Source organism: Leptidea sinapis, chromosome 12 (genome assembly GCF_905404315.1).
Source record: "Leptidea sinapis chromosome 12, ilLepSina1.1, whole genome shotgun sequence".
In the NCBI taxonomy this organism is placed as follows: domain Eukaryota; kingdom Metazoa; phylum Arthropoda; class Insecta; order Lepidoptera; family Pieridae; genus Leptidea; species Leptidea sinapis.
Genome location: NC_066276.1, coordinates 3,412,815 through 3,430,111, shown reverse-complemented (window position 1 = coordinate 3,430,111; position 17,297 = coordinate 3,412,815). Strand labels below are relative to the sequence as shown.

Sequence of the window (17,297 nt, the reverse complement as noted above, 5' to 3'; positions counted from 1 at the left end):
TCAGACCCATGCACCGAAGTGTTTCGTACTGACAAATAAAGGAACATAGATTTTAAAAACAATTTATCAAATATTTATTTCTGTTCAAAAAAGAATTTACGATACTGTCGCGTAGCAACGCTTCGACGTACATGACGAGAGTTGTCAAACTTCAAGGCATTGATTGAGGCTCGTAGCTCAGCGGAAAAGTGTTTACTTCAAACGCTGTAGACCCGGGATCGATACACCTACCAGTGTTTTAGGATTTTAATGGGTTTTGTCAGATAAAAGGAAATTTCTAGTAGGTTAAGGATCAAATCGAACAGAGAAAAAGTGATGAAAAATGTGTAAGCTGGATAAAAATAGTTAAAAAAAATCTAGTACAATTTAAATTTAAAGATAGAATGGAAGAGAATCATTTTGAAAATAGAACAGATCCGGGGGTATATAAGCCGTACTTAAGGCCTATGGCAGTTCTAGTTCAGACTCGAATATGAAAAGGAAAAGAAGGAAGAAAATAATAAGTAGTGAAAAGTGGAAAGTGATCCAGGAGAAGAAGACATAAGAGAACTAGTGTTCGGTGCGGTGTGATCTGTTGAAGGTACCGCCATCGACAAGAAGAACAGCGGCAGAGCAGAGAAGTAAAAGTGAACGTTAATAAAGACTCGTTCCTATAAGTGGAGTATTTATTTCCAGTCTCTGAACCACTTTCGTGTCAATACCATGACCACATAAAATTAAAACTATCATTACGGGGAAGCGTACCAAGAATACTGGCAACATTTTCGCGTTGACATATTGTTTTGATAATAACACTGCCCGTGACGAATACTGAACATTTAGTTATTCTTTGTTTGCTATATACTGAACTAGATGAGGTAAATGTGGTGGGAAGGGCGCTAGTGAGGGACGCGACTCTGGCTCCTTCTCATGTCCAAGTTACGTCAGTTGGTGCTGGGGTTGCTGCTTCGACTGCCGAAGACAGAAAACATCGCAAATATGTGGGTCTCAATGAGTTTTACATCATTGTGCCGTTTGGTGTCGAGACACTTGGCCCGTTGAGCCCAGGTGCGCGTAGAATGTACAAAGTACTATCTTCGCGCCTCAACAGGCTACTGAAAACCAAAGCACTGGTAGCTATTTCGGTCAACGAATCAGCCTAGCTATTCAACGTTGAAATACTACCAGTATTCTTGGTACAATTCCCCATTTTGACAGTTTTAATTTAATGTAGTCATAGTATTGTAAATATAGTTATAAGATATGTTATGTTTAAAATAAATAATTGAGGTGGACTCCAATTAAAAATATGTATGTTTATTCATATTGTGTCCCATCACACAGAAAGTGACATATTTTTTAAGAATTCCCGAGGGAGCCCGACACATGTATTGTGATACATACCTTAATATAATTATTTAAAAACTTCGTAAAGAAATAAGTAAAGAAGAAAAATCTACTCAGAAATTTATAACTTCAATTTATGTGACTCGACGAAATCAAGATAAGAAACGACGGATTGGATCCATTGTTATACAAAATAGTGGCACGAGAAATGGTGGATAATTTAATCAACGGAATGGTATAGTCTAAAGCGATACCGCGAAGGTTTAGCTACGATCTCTCTAAATGTATTTTATTTGGGGTTATTGCCTTTTGATTTATATTATATATATTATAGTATATTTACCAAATTCCTATACATTAAGCCAAAAATGTTTTGAATTACACCATTTTATAGAACGATGAAGGCCAATATTACAGAAACTACCCTAGTGACTCGAAAATATGTTATAAGATTAAGGCATATTAATATATGACGAGGAAAGAACCTCTGTATTGTTTTTAAAAGGTGTGACGTCATTACTGTTGACATCACAATTCAAATTAACAAAGATCACTCATTGGTTCTTCCAAAGAAAACAACAGGAGTAAGTATTTTATTACTTTCGTTTATTCAACGGGCAGCGTTACGACGTCCCAGAGAGGTCCGTACCATACGACAGCCCGAGCACGACTGACCCAACGTGTCGACCGTGCGGCTGTATTTATAGGACCCGGCGCACGTGCTACTCTACGTGTTTTGAAATGCAGCCGTATTTATGGGGCTCGGTGCACGTGCACGTGTTTTCAATTCGTATTGTAGTATTTGCGCCGATATATATATTAGGGGTTAAAATATGAAATTGCCGACGAAATGACAGTTGACATATTTATTTAATCAAAATAATAACCATTATTATCTACACATTGCTGCCATCTAATAGGAAGGTTATTTATGCCTTTGCGATAGAACTGTGGTGATTTAGATTCGAAAAAAACTGAGTGAAAGCATTTTGTACTGCCTCCTAAGAAGAAAACTTTTCATCACGTAGAAAATTGTCCAAACCATGAAAAAAATGGCAGTCCATTGCAGCAAGAAAACTAAATACATTAAATTAACCGGAGACTGTTTTACTGTTAGTTATTCTATTATTGTTCTGAGTTCAGCACAGTAGACATCTGCCGTTATTGCTTAAGGCGCTATAGTCCTAAAAAGTAACATTTTTAAAAATCTCCTTAAAATACTTCTACAAATACTACGGTTCCAATTTTTTGACATGTTTATCTTCATATCTTTATCTAAATTATCGCTGTTTCGAAAACACGATTACGAAAAAAAAATCTATATAGATTTATTTTTTGAGAAATAGTCTTTTTTATTTGAATTGTTTATATTATCATATAACTATGATAGCTATAAACACAAAACTTATTTTATTTGATAGTTTATTAGTATTTATAAGTTTTCACTGTGGGATTTATCAATACGCTTTATGAATTATGCCACGCGAGATTTTTGTATATATGTACTTTAGGGAAGTTAGATAAATCCAAGATGACCGCCGCACAAAATTATGATTTCAGCAATATGGATATCGTGTCCGAGGTTTTCGAGGGTGCAGATAACGATTTTGTGATCATTTTTGAATTCAAAGATGGCCGCCGCTCATAATTATTATTTCAGCAATATGGATATCGTGTCCGAGGTTCTCGAGGGTGCAGAGAACGATTTTGTGATCATTTTTGAAATCCAAGATGGCCGCCGCACAAAATTATGATTTCAGCAATATGGATATCGTGTCCGAGGTTCTCGAGGGTGCAGAGAACGATTGTCTGATCATTTTTGAAATCCAAGAAGGCCGCCGCACAAAATTATGATTTCAGCAATATGGATATCGTGTCCGAGGTTCTCGAGGGTGCAGAGAACGATTTTGGGATCATTTTTGAAATCCAAGATGGCCGCCGCCCAAAATTATGATTTCAGCAATAAGGATATCGTGTCCGAGGTTCTCAAGGGTGCAGAGAACGATTGTGTGATCATATTTGAAATCCAAGATGGCCGCCGCACAAAATTATGGTTTCAGCAATATGGATATCGTGTCCGAGGTTCTCGAGGGTGCAGAGAACGATTCTGTGATCATTTTTGAATTCAAAGATGGCCGCCGCTCATAATTATGATTTCAGCAATATGGATATTGTGTCCGAGGTTCTCGAGGGTGCAGAGAACGATTTTGTGATCATTTTTGAAATCCAAGATGGCCGCCGCACAAAATTATGATTTCAGCAATATGGATATCGTGTCCGAGGTTCTCGAGGGTGCAGAGAACGATTTTGTGATCATTTTTGAAATCCAAGATGGCCGCCGCACAAAATTATGATTTCAGCAATATGGATATCGTGTCGTGTCCGTAATATTACATTTCTCTCATACGTCGATAAAAAAGATTTACTTCAAAAATGCATAAAAAATATTATCACAGTAATTCCGTACTCTAGCACAACTGTAAGTTTTAAAAAATATTACGCGGTCCTTCTGGGGCGGCGGTCGTTGACCCGCATCGCTCGGTTCGTTCTCAGCCATGCCCGCGCCCGTGTCCATGCGTACCTATCGAATCTAGCGTTCGCGCAATTTTTACCTAAAGTGTTGGGAAAACCTCGCCTTAACCAGTTCTGAGAAAGCTATAGTGAATAACACCATGCTGAGACCACCAAACAGTTACCATTCCTTTTTTTCTGGTAAGCTTTGCTTTAGCTTTATAAATAATTGTAAATCACTGACATTTGCATGCTTTGTATAGAGCTGAATAGCAAACTGTAAAGATTTGTACTATACCATCTTGTAATGAAACCTATTCAATGCAAATAAAGTTTATCTTATCTTATCTTAGGGCGCTGTTGCGGCGTTTGACCTGGGGTTGTTGTAAAGAATCCTCTTTTCATCATCTTTGTATCAATTCGATCCAATATTTCTTCATTTCTCTATGGATTCAAAAAGTTTCAACACGCGTTTCTTTCTGCAGATCAGTCAAATCATGAGGCATCCATTTTTCATATCTTTTTATTTTATTGATTTGACGCAGATGAGTCAATATTGTTGGTAAGGTAACGTTACATAACGTGCGTAACGTAAATGACCAGTACTTCCTTTATGGGCTCCAAGTCCTAAGTCATCTTTAAAAATACGCGACATGGTTCTAGGTGCTATCTTCATCTTCTCAGATAAAATCTTTTGCTTTCGGACAGGATTTCTTCGAATTCTTTCCTTTACTGCTCCCGGACCACCTTTTTCGTACGAACACTACGTGGACGGCCAGGTCTTTTTCTGTCACAAACAGATGAGGTCCCATTGTACCTATTAGTAGCCCGGTACACAAACATTTTACTAATATTACCTTTACCTACCTTTTAAAAATCGCATTTGGCTCCATTATTACTTTGTGGAATGCAATCACAGCGATTCGGTTCTATTTATCACGCCACTCCATTTTGAATATTGCAAAATATTGTACAAATTGGCGCCAAAATGAGTAAACTCAAAGTAGAATCATATAAAAATGACAGATTCCAAATTCAAATGTAATATTTTGTTTACTTTTCCTTGTAACAGTATTTTTGACCGGATGGGCATAGACTGCAACTATTGTGTTAAAAATTTTCGCTAACAATTCCCCACTAAAGGAGATAACAATTTCAAACAAAAAACACTTAGTTGCTATATATTTAGCATAATATCAAAATAAGCATAACAACACACACAGGGCGTAGCGGTCTACAAAGAAATTAAATTTTAAGCTCGTGTCTAATTTAACCTGACTTAAGCGGAGCAATGTGGCGACCACACACAAATTAGATTTTAATATTACATGTCTTTAGCCAGAGTGAAAATAAGAATGCAGTCAGATAATTACACTGTATTTCATTTACTTGTGCTTTACTTTGTCTTTGGATTATTCGTATCATTATGTTATAATCACCTAATTTTTTTTTTATATTGTATATGGCTCTGCGCTTTGCTCCATTTGAAGAAATGTTTAAATAAACAATATTTCATATCAAATCTTTTTTGTTAATTCCAAAATTTTTTTTGTCTCTTTTAACTTGTGTCTTCTACCGCATTTATCACGGGGAGTGTCCGAAGAGCTGTTTAACCTGATTCCTGCCGCTGAATTCCACCTTCGCACGACACGCCACAAGTTAGATATCATCCCCATCATCTGGATGTGTGGCGGTCCTCCACAGTGCGGTTTTCAAGGAGCTTTCTTCAACGTACTACAAAGCTGTGGAATGAGCTTCCTTGTGTGGTGTTTCCGGGACGATACTACATGGGTATCTTCAAAAAAAGCGCGTACTCCTTCCTTAAAGGCCGGCAACGCTCCTGTGATTCCTATGGTGTTGCAATAGATTGTGGGCGGCGGTGATCACTTAACACAAATTGGACTACATACTGAAAAAAAATGTTTCTATACCGAAACATTACTAACAGCTCTACTTTAATACTATTTATTGGGGAACCTAAAGACTTGAAAAGAGATTATTTGGTAAAATACTTTGGTACTTTGTCTGATGGGTGTCTTACGTAGAAAATGTGTGTTTTGTTGTACCTAATTTGATATGCATATACATTTACTATGTAGGTAGGAGAAGGAATATTTTGGTACGAGTGTAAGAATAAGTATTTTTTTGGCGATAGCTTTTTTACGTATTCTTAGCACTTTATTTAAAGTGAGCTGTCGGGGTAAATATTGCCCCAGCTCAAGATTGACAGATTTTTTAGATGTTGAGCTTCAATCACACGTATTTTTTTAATAATTAAGTAACCAGAAACCTATTGTTTTATTTGTTAGAATACTATAAAATTTATGATCTGTCAGAGTAAAATTTACCAGAATAATTTCTATACAAATATTATCACATGATGTTATTATTTTATGGAAACTGAAAAAAAATGTATTCCTTATTATTATTTTTTTATATACTCGTATCGTAAAACTTCATCAAGGCGAAGTTAATAATTTCAATAATTCAACAATTATCAAGAACCGTATGTGGAAGCTATACTGATACGTGGGCCGATATACCACCTCTCTCGTATACCCTCTCCACCAGTCCGCTGATACTACTTTACACGTCTTGCTATGTGGAGGTCACGGCTAAGCACCTCAAACCTGAACATCAGCGTGAAAGAGAGACTATCCGAAAGATACAACCTCAGCTGGCCTGTCTGGAAGTCGCTCAACCACATCAGAGCAGGATTAGGGAAATCTAGGGCAAACTTAAAGAGGTGGGGTTTCATCACAGGACATGATACGGAGAACATCCGAGACAGACCATTGCCCACATGACTGGGTGCCCTGCGAGCCCGACAACCAGCACGATCGACGAGCTACACGAGGCAATCGACCGAGCTATTACGGTTGCGGCTTTTTGGGCTGTCCGTATTTGAAGTGACCGTCGACTCAAGACGAAGAAGCTGTCAGCGTTTTGGTTATAATTTATATATTGAGACTCGTAGACGTAATTGAAAACGTATGCGTCAGGAAATTAAATTTAGTAAACTAAATTGATATTAAAATATCAAACAGCGAAAAAGTCTGAGTGCAACATGTACACACTATTAATTGAGCCACCAAAAATACTTCAAAGTTAACGTTGTACTGTAAAAAAAAACAATAGATGTTGTTGTCACTATTATTCTAGGCGGTAAATATTATAATAAAGATGATAAAAAAAAGAGAAAAGGTGATAAATTTCAAATGTTTATTATTGATAATAAATAAATAATGAATATTTATATAATAAGTATAAGTACATACACACACAATTTGTAGTTTCTTATACAGATTCTGTCAACTTACAGCCGTCATTATAAAGTGTGATCGTAAACGTATTCACTGTTGGTTTCATAAGACATTTTAGTTCATTTTTTTTTGTGGAAACCTACCAGTTACGAGATTACCATTCATTTGCACACGATTCCGACTAAATGGATGCTAGAGTGGGAATTGTTACTGCTGCAAAGCAATGGTACAAAAGTTCAACCTATGTTGGTTTACTGTCCTGAACGGTTTAAATAGATTTTCGGCGTACGATTGCTAAAGACATTGATGAAATCGTACATTCTTCACAGATTATGGTAAGGATATTAAGAATTTAAATAAATTTACTTTATTTAATAATATATATTTAAACAACATAATGAACTATTGTTTAGATAAGGTCATACATTTCTTAGACAATAGCTGAACTTTTAATAATACTAATATAAAACATTTTTTTTCTCACCTATCCATTTCTATTATCTATTAGCAAATCAATACGTTGATCTTGAATTGAAAAATTTTCGTTTCGACAGTCACCTTCGCAAGTAGTTCCATTAAAGATATATGTTGTGTGTTCTACATTTGCCTTTTCTTTCTGTATTTCTGTTACACTTCCTTCTATCAATTGTTGTATTTCTGATAAAGACCTGTCTTTTGTTTCTGGTAAATATTTATAAACTAATAGAGCAAGAACACATGTCATAAATCCAAAAACCAAAAAATACAATATACATTTCACCATATCTTAATAAAAATGGTAAGATTTTTATAGTAGTTCCAATTAAAATAGATAAAATAATTGAATTTAATATAAAATAAATGCTTCTGTATTTAATTGGTGCTAATTCTCCGTGTATACATGGCACTAATACAATTGGACCGATGCTAATTACGGTTGAAAATATCGTGAGCAACGTAATAGTTAGATATTGATTCAAAGTAACAATTGAGTATTTAACTAGATACAAATAACATGATAATATAAATAGACTCATAGCTCCCATTAAACTTGTACATATAAGTACGGCTTTCCTTTTAAAATATTTCGAAAGAGCGCAACCAACATACATTCCAAGGACAGAAAAAACATCCAATATTAACATTCCGTTATATGCAGCCTCTTCAGAAGTTGTTATTTTGTTAAATATTGGAATTGCATATGCAGAACATGCTAGTTTACCAGAACAAATAAATAGAAGACTTGTAAGACTCGAAAACAGAATAGGCTTATAAATTGTGTTTCTTTTTATGATTTGAATAAATTTCATGAAAAAGTTTGTTTTCAATTCATTTCGATTAATATCTGATATTTTACTTTTATTTAGTTTGATAAGACATAATAACTCGTTTTCAGAAACAGCATCATGTCCATTCAGCCAATGATGTACTTTAATACATTCATCAAATCGTCCTTTACTAGCAAGCCACATTGGAGATTCAGGGCAAAAGAAAATAGTGGAACTCATCGCGCAACATACCAACATAAGAATTATAATATTTTTCCAATAAAAGAATGTTCCAATTGCATTGGCGACTAAAACACCCCAAAAGTATGTTGCAACTTTCAGTGTTAGAAAAACTCCTCTATATTTAGGTGATGTATATTCCGTAAATATCATAACTGATATTGTTGAAACAGCGCCTGGAAGAATTCCAACTATTATCTGGCCGCAGAGGATTTCTATAACAGTGGTGCTGTTGAATATTATAACGGTACCAATCAATACTAAAGTCCATAAAAGAAACGCAGGTGCCCGTCTTCCAAAGTGGTAAGCCATTATTGGTAATATTATAGTCCATGGTATAGATGCATAGGACATAGTAGACGCTGAAATAAATGCCATGCCAAATTAACTGTTATATAATTATTGAAAAAATTAATCTAATGTAACACTATAAATGATCATCATCGAAGCATTTTAAAAATAAAAATTAAACAACAATAATATGCTAATGGAGAATGAATATTTGATTTAAACACTTTTACAAGCAAATTATTTGTTATGTAATTTTTTATAAAATTAATAATCTATAAATAGAAAACTTTAACATAAAACATAACTAACTTAACCAAGACTCCATTTGTAAGGTTATAACTTCAGTTGTATTAGCCTCCTTTCGTATTTGTGGAATGAAAACAGTCGGCGCTCCAAAATACAGGCCATAGCAAAAATGTAATATTGTTTCCCCGGAACAAATGTAAAACTGAAAATAGAATAATAGCAATAGTGTATGATGATCCGCTGGTGGCCGATCTGATTAGCCAGCTCTTGCTACATAAGATACAAATGTAAGCATAAAATATAAAAAGCCTAGGTTGAACCGTTGACTCTCACCACGGAGCCATCGGTTCGATCCTCGCCACGTGCCAAAGTGTTTTCGGTTTTCGATTTCATATGAACGTTTAATCGACACTTAACAAGTTCAGCAACGCACTTGTCATTCCTCCGGTTTTTGTATGAAAGTATGGACTGCGGTAATCACGTACCATCAGATGAACCGTATCATCACTCACCAGGCCACCTCTATAAAAACATGAAATAATAAAAAATTCTACAGTTCGCTGAAATTTTAATAGCGCAGATTTTGTGTTGCTAAATTGTAAAACAGGAAAAGATGATTATATTGCATTATAGGTATAATTTAGGACTAGATATGAACTTGAAATATTTCATAAGGTTCTAATGAATTCCATTTTAGATGACTGTGTAAGAGCAAAGGACAAACTCAAGGTATGCTTATCCTGAGTCGTACACTAAAAAAACCATTCGAAATATAAAAATTAAGGTGATGCATCTCAAGGGTTCTAAGGCGAGTAAATCATAAACAGAATACGAGGTGTTAAACGTGAAAAACGCTGTTGAATTGGAGTTTGATAAATATCGTCAGCGGTTAGAATCAAACTTAATAGAGGATCCAGTAACTTAAGAATATTATATACAACAAAAGTAAAAATTTGTATACAATATTACAATTAAATCTTTGACAAAAAAAGCTGGTAGCTATTTCGACCAACGGATCATTCTATCCAACACGCGAATACTGCCAAAAATCTTGGTACACTTCCCCCTAATAAATGTTTAATTTTCATGAAGTCATATTAAGTACCGTAAATAAAGTTCAATGCTGTGTTTTGTTTTGATTTAAAAAAAAATATGGTATTATAGTTTATATAATTATAATAAAATATGAAAAACATACTTGTCTTAAAAATGGAAGCCAGGATACGTCCTTAATCTCATTTACGTGATTGTTTTCCATTGCGATACCAAAAATTGATCTCTTAAAATATAACTTCACATGGAAACGGTTTCCAGTTTCAACTGGTTATAAATACAATAAAAGACTGTACTATCCAAAGACAAATAACATTTACAATTACTACCAAGTGTTGCTTGCAAGTTATTTAATGCCCACTATACTAATTATTTAATTATATCGATTACAATAAGTTTTAAATTTATTTATCTAAACCGGTCTGAGAAATGACTCTTTATCACAGAAGTGAATATGTTTGACTGGATAAGTGGTGTATGTAGTTACGGATTCTGCTTTTTTTTATGAAAATGATGGACGAGCCGAGGACGTACAGCTGATGGTAATTGATACGCCCTGCCCATTACAATGCAGTGCCGTTCAGGATACTTGAAAAACCCAAACATTCTGAGCGGAACCAACATTTCGGAACAAGAACACCGACGGAAGGAACCCGAACAAGAACACCGACGCAAGGAATCCGAACAAGAACACCGACGGAAGGACCCCGAACAAGAACACCGACGGAAGGAATCCGAACAAGAACACCGACGGAAGGACCCCGAACAAGAACACCGACGGAAGGACCCCGAACAAGAACACCGACGGAAGGAATCCGAACAAGAACACCGACGGAAGGACCCCGAACAAGAACACCGACGGAAGGAATCCGAACAAGAACACCGACGGAAGGACCCCGAACAAGAACACCGACGGAAGGAATCCGAACAAGAACACCGACGGAAGGACCCCGAACAAGAACACCGACGGAAGGAAGCCCGAACAAGAACGCCACGGAAGGAAGCCAGAACAGAAGAACACCGAACCTCTGCCCGGCTACACATCGAAGAACAGCTTCACCAGCTCGCCGAAACGACGAATTCCTGCTCGACGAATCTCTGCTCGAGGAATATCAACCCGACGAAGAAATGGAAGACACAAACCAGGCTCAGCCACTCCCAGCGCCCACCGCGACAGAAATCTCCACCATTTCACTGTCGATGCGGATACCACCATTTTGGCGGGAAAATCCGTGATTGTGGTATCACAGCTTTGAAGCCGCCACCGATGATCTCAAGAGGAGTCAAGCCCAACTGACACAGATGGTGCTCGTCCAATTAGAAAAGGCTGACATCGAACAAATCTCCTATTTAACATACCGAGATACAAACAATATTCAGCAATCAAGGAACGTCTCATATCAGTGTATGAAGAATCCGACAGCCGCAAGTTCCAGAAGCTACTCGCCGAGATGGAGCTTGGAGACCAGAAGCCTTCACAGCTACTGCGACGCATGCGTAACCTTGCAAGGGACAAGGTTACTGACTCCACCCTCCGCATGATGTGGAGTAAGCTGCTGCCAGCCCACGTCCGCTCCGTGCTCGCCGTCAGCGAGTCATTCAGCGTGAAGTCCACGCTGGAGAAACTAGCGTTGCTTGCTGACACGATGATGGAGCAAATCCAGGAGGTAGCAGCCGTCTCCAGCCAGCTACCAGCCGTCTCCAGCCTGCCACCAGCTGTCTCCAGCCAGCCACCAGCATCAGGTCCAGAATCATCGACGTCAAATCAGGTAGATCACACACAATTCCTTATTAACGAGATACGAAAACTATCACTAGAAGTCACCGAACTCAAGTCAAGGCCATCTCAACACTATCATCGCCACCGATTTCGCTCCTCATCTCGCAATAGAACTTCGTCAAAACACCATTCCCGCACACTCAATAGCTCACCAACACTTTACTGCTATTACCATCGCCGATTTGGTAGTCAAGCACGACGTTGTACTACGCCCTGCAGCTTCAAGAAAGAGCCATCGGGAAACTAGAACGGACGTTAGCTGCGGCGGAACCCGGCGTCCTTCACACTTCATACCGCCTTTTTGTCACAGACAAGAAAACAAAGATGTCATTCTTAGTAGATACCGGTGCTAATATATCCGTCCTACCAAGAAAACTAGGCCTGAAGGCAACGCCTCTACCATTTAAATTGTACGCTGCAAACAACACAAGAATTTCAACTCATGGTGAGAAAACATTAGAACTCGATCTCAACCTCCGTCGACCATACAAATTCAAGTTTATTGTAGCTGACGTCACGAAATCAATATTAGGTGCCGATTTTCTCAACCACCATCAACTTATCGTAGACTTAAAAAATCGAAGATTAATTGATGCCGTCACAAATTTAAAAATCAACGCGCCAATAATGTCAACGACCTCACCCACAATACGAAGTATCGATATACAGGCCCCGTACCACGCGATACTCGCCGAATTCCCCGGTACCACGAGATTAACATCGATGCAATTATCGCCAAAAATTGACGTGGAACATTATATTGAAACAAAGGACCTCCATTACATTGCCGAGCTCGTCCCATTCCACCTCATCGTTATGAAATAGTAAAGAAAGAATTCGAAAACATGATGCAACAAGGACTCTGCAGACCGAGTAAAAGTCCATGGTCTTCACCACTCCATATAGTACCTAAGAAGAATGGAGATATACGGGTATGTGGTGATTATAGACGATTGAACAGCATAACCAAACCCAATCGTTATCCAGTGCCGAGAGTCAAGGACTTCACCCATCATCTGTCTGGAAACAATATCTTCCATATATCTTCCACATATTCCTCGCAGTCAAGCAGTTGTTTTATTTAATCGACAAACGCTCAGTCTCTAAAGACTGAGCGTTTGTCGATAGATATTATTGGCGCGTTGATTTTAAGACTTGTGACGGCATCAATTAATCTTCGATTTTTTAAATCTACGATAAGTTGATGGTGGTTGAGAAAATCGGCACCTAATATTGGTTTCGTGACGTCAGCTACAATAAACTTCCACTTGTATGGTCGACGGAGGTAGAGATCGAGTTCTAATGTTTTCTCACCATAAGTTGAAATTGTTGTGTTGTTCAACAGCGAACCCAAACATTTTTATACCCCAAAATTTTTAATTCTTGATTTTTTCTTTTTACTTTATTTGGCAATACTACGTTTGCTGGGTCAGCTAGTTTTGAATAAAAATATTTGAATTTGAATATTATAGTTATTTTAAAGGCCATAAGTCTATATGTTAAACATTAATATTTTATGGATATAGCCATGTAGCAGATGTTGTTTGAGATAATATTTAAAGAGTCAATAGATATTCCGATCGGCAGAACGCAATGAGAAAACGAATTGTCTCTGAATGCTTCACGAATTACAAGAACTTTTACTGTAAAACGAGCAATTGTATTTTATTGAATAAGCATATGTAATACAAAGGTATTTGATATGCTCAATACATATATAAAATTCTAGTCTTTACCATATTTAAATTGCATTTATAAGTTTTTTTTTTAAATATACTCAATATGTCTATATTGTTTTACGACAAATTGTATTCGCCTTTCACTGTTTTATTTCCATTTGCTACCCCATAGCACATAGGTTACTCACCCTGTCTTTTGAGCTAAAGGTCCCGGGTTCGAGTGCAAAATTTTATATGAAGAATAACAGAAAGAAAACCCGATAGATGTCGTTCTTTAATGGCGTCAAATGCTGTTTCCACAATATGTCATGTAGGATTCACCAGTGGGAGGCTTTTGCACAGGAAGCCGGCTAGATTATGCGTACCACAACGGCGCCTATTTCTGCCGTGAAGCAGTTATGTGTAAACATTACTGTGTTTCGGTCTGAAGGGCACTGTAGTTAGTGAAATTACTGTGCAAATGAGACTTAACATCTTATGTTTCAAGGTGACAAGCGCAGTTGTAGTGCCGCTCAGAATTTTTGGGTTTTTCAAGCATCCTGAACGGCACTGCATTATAATGGGCAGGGCGTATCAATTGCCATCAACTGAACGTCCTGTTCGTCTCGTCCCTTATTTTCATTTAAAAATAATGTCGTTCGACAGTGACGTTTAGTTTTAGACGTCAAAGATGACGATCATAACTGATAACAGAACTAGTCAACAGGTTGGAGTCAGTCGTCTTGAGGCCTTCTGTGGAGCTGCAGGCAGAACTCACAGACCTTTTTATTTATTTCCGTCCGTACCTATTGTGTAGTCTTGAGAATAACCTAAAGAATGCAACGTGGCGATGACAGCGACGGAGATAGTTCGATTTGACGTCGTGTTAACGACTCCGCCCCGACATATATATCCACAAAAGTGTTGGTGGCGCAATAGGTTGAACCGTTGACTCTCACCACCAAGCCACCGGTTCAATCTTCGCCCACCACGAACCAATGTGTTTTCGATTTTCGAATTCATATGTACGTTGACCTTTTACAAGTTCACCAACGATCCTGTTATTCCTCTAGTGTTACAAGTATGGGCTGCGGTGATCACATACCATCAGGTGACCCGTAGGCTCGCTTGTGTTCCTCTTCTGAAAAAAAAAATAATATGTCTTGCGCCCGTTCTTCTCAGGTCTGAGGCAGTGTATTTTGAATGGGTAGTTTTTGACGTTCAATAAGTGATTTTCAATCCAATTTTGAATAAAACTACTTGAATTTGAATCTAATACCAAGGCCCGATCGTGGTTAGGACTTGTCAATGACAATCGGTTACAGTAACAAAAGATTAACTTACCTACTTTTTCTATCTTGCTATATCTCTGCTTGAGATCTTTTTCTCTGTATTGTAAGTCTGTGCCTTGAACAATCAAAGGAGCAAAAAAAAATGAAAAATCTTCTTAAATATTAAGAAGATTTTTCTCTCACTGTGATAGAACAATACCAATTGTGTCTCGTTATTATCTTACAATGTATTTTGTGTTTATTCCTGACTATGGCCGACGATAACTGGTACATTCGTCGACTTGTGAACAGTTGCTGCATGTTTTTTTATGGTAATAAGGGGCGAGACGAGCAGGACGTTCAGCTGATGGTAATTGATACGTCCTGCCCTGTAAAAGCCACTCAGGATTCTTGAAAAATCCAAAAAAGCCTAGATGAAGTTTTCACTTTAGCCGTATAGTCATGAACACACACTGTTTTTTAACGTGTGACATTCGCATTAATCAAAAAAAATTTGAATAATCTAAAAAATATGCAAGAACTCTGAAATAAAATTCTAAAAAGAAAGTATAGAATTATCCAACATTACATGTTCAACTGTTTGCACAATGTCTTTCGTGTTCACTCGTTTGTTGTGACAAGAAAATTGAATTAGCTAACGTTTAACTAAATTAATTGACATGATTGTTTGACACATTAACACAAAGGCGGGTGTTTGTCTATTTAACACAAATGGTTTATATTTGAAGCAAATTATCAATCGTTATTTTGTGTAAAATTGTATTAAGATATATTAAATACTTCAATATTAAAAAATAAAATATTGAGAAATAAATGCCTAAATGCATTTTAGTCATGCCGGACAAACCTCTGTGGTTTTAACTTTAACAAAATCACACTTCTAATACATTATCAATATTTTGTAATCGTGAATATTTATTTGGTCGACCAAAAGCGTATGATGTTTTTGTATTAATTCATTGCATGAGTTATCTATAACAAGTCCCATTAGAATCCAGAGTGTTGATTCTTAAAACACTCTTGACTTGTGAAACATATTGTTTTGTTAACTTGGTCCGACTTAAAACCTATCAATAGGTAGCACATGTAAATAATAGTATGTTATTAATATTAAAGGTATAGGTTTGCATAAGAGGTGTTTTATATTACAGTCTTAGTTATTTGACGTTACAGTTTTAGAAGTCGGTTTTTTTAAACGTAGTTTTTTTTATTACATTAATTTATGGTGGCTACAGCATTCCCCATAACTAGAACCATAATGCCGAAGGCGATATTCTAATTTCGTCACTATATTATGTACTGTAATATGGGTTCCAGATATAACTGCAGTATTCTAAGACGCTACGAAAATATAAGGAGTAAAGAACATTTATGCACTCTAAACTTAAAAAAGGTTGACTTACACGTATAATGAAACCTAGATTACTGTAAGCTTTTTCAGTTATTGTAGCAATGTGATCTGATATTGATATTTTTGTAACTAACAATATTCATAAGTTCTTAATGCTATTTCTTCGTGTTAAAGGATCATCAAGTAATTTTTATTGCTATTCTAATTTTATTTATTTTTCGCGTAAAGTTGATTTGAAAACATTTAGATGCATCGACTCTAATACGATTATTATGATAATAGTCACACAGTCTGAGTTAATCGTTCTGAAGGTTTATTGATTCTATTTCAGTCTTTATATGAGCGTAAATTTTAATATCATCAGTATACATAAGAAACTTAACAAACTGGAAACAGTCAGTCAATCAATATAATATAAGTAGGATAAATATAATAATGGTCCTTAAATTGACCCTTGCGGAACTCCAGAATGAACATCCACCAGGTCAGAACGATGCCCAGCCAAGACCACAGCTTGCAACCGATTGTACAAGTAAAACCTCATCCATCCATCCATCCAATCCAAGAATTGATATAAGCCTGTGATTCTCAACGGATGCTTTAGATCCATTTTTATGAATAGGTATAATATTAGCAGTGTTCCATATTTTTGGGAAATATCCTTTAAGAAAGCAGCGATTTAAAATTGTTGTTATAGGCGCTGATAGTGATGCAGAACAAGCGACCAGAAAACCTGGTGGAATTTTATCACAACCAGGGCCTTTTGATGTATCAAGAGTTTTTAGTAATTTTCTTACCTCATCAAGAGTAATTTGAATATTGCTGATTATATCATGACTAGACCGTTCGTCTGAAAAAACTAAAGAATTTAGGAAATGTCAGTTAAAGTTTATTTATTAAAGACCCCAATACGTATGCATATCAAGAATATCGAGTGAGAAATGTAGCAAACGTTGACTGTAATATCCGGTATAAACTAGACCGGGAGTATATTTAGAGGCATGTCAGTAAATGAAATTAGATACTTTTGCAGTTAGAA

General features: G+C 36.6%; 1 protein-coding gene across 1 annotated transcript; it reads right to left on the bottom strand.

Annotated features, from left to right (window-relative positions):
• Positions 1-6,945: 6,945 nt before the first annotated feature.
• Positions 6,946-10,522, bottom strand: LOC126967317 (facilitated trehalose transporter Tret1-like). Its single transcript, XM_050811779.1, has 5 exons — positions 10,323-10,522; positions 9,188-9,326; positions 7,861-8,949; positions 7,659-7,799; positions 6,946-6,956 (listed from the first exon to the last, which is right to left on the bottom strand). Exons 1-5 carry the CDS (start codon positions 10,380-10,382, stop codon positions 6,946-6,948), a joined length of 1,440 nt encoding a protein of 479 aa, XP_050667736.1. The 5' UTR covers positions 10,383-10,522.
• Positions 10,523-17,297: the final 6,775 nt, after the last annotated feature.

Coding starts and splice junctions, on each gene's coding strand:
- LOC126967317 (XM_050811779.1), bottom strand. CDS start 10,382: ATGGAAAACAATCACGTAAATGAGATTAAGGACGTATCCTGGCTTCCA. Junction 9,327..10,322: donor GGCTTCCATTTTTAAGACAA/GTATGTTTTTCA, acceptor TTCTATTTTCAG/TTTTACATTTGTTCCGGGGA. Junction 7,800..7,860: donor ACCATTTTTATTAAGATATG/GTGAAATGTATA, acceptor TTGCTCTATTAG/TTTATAAATATTTACCAGAA.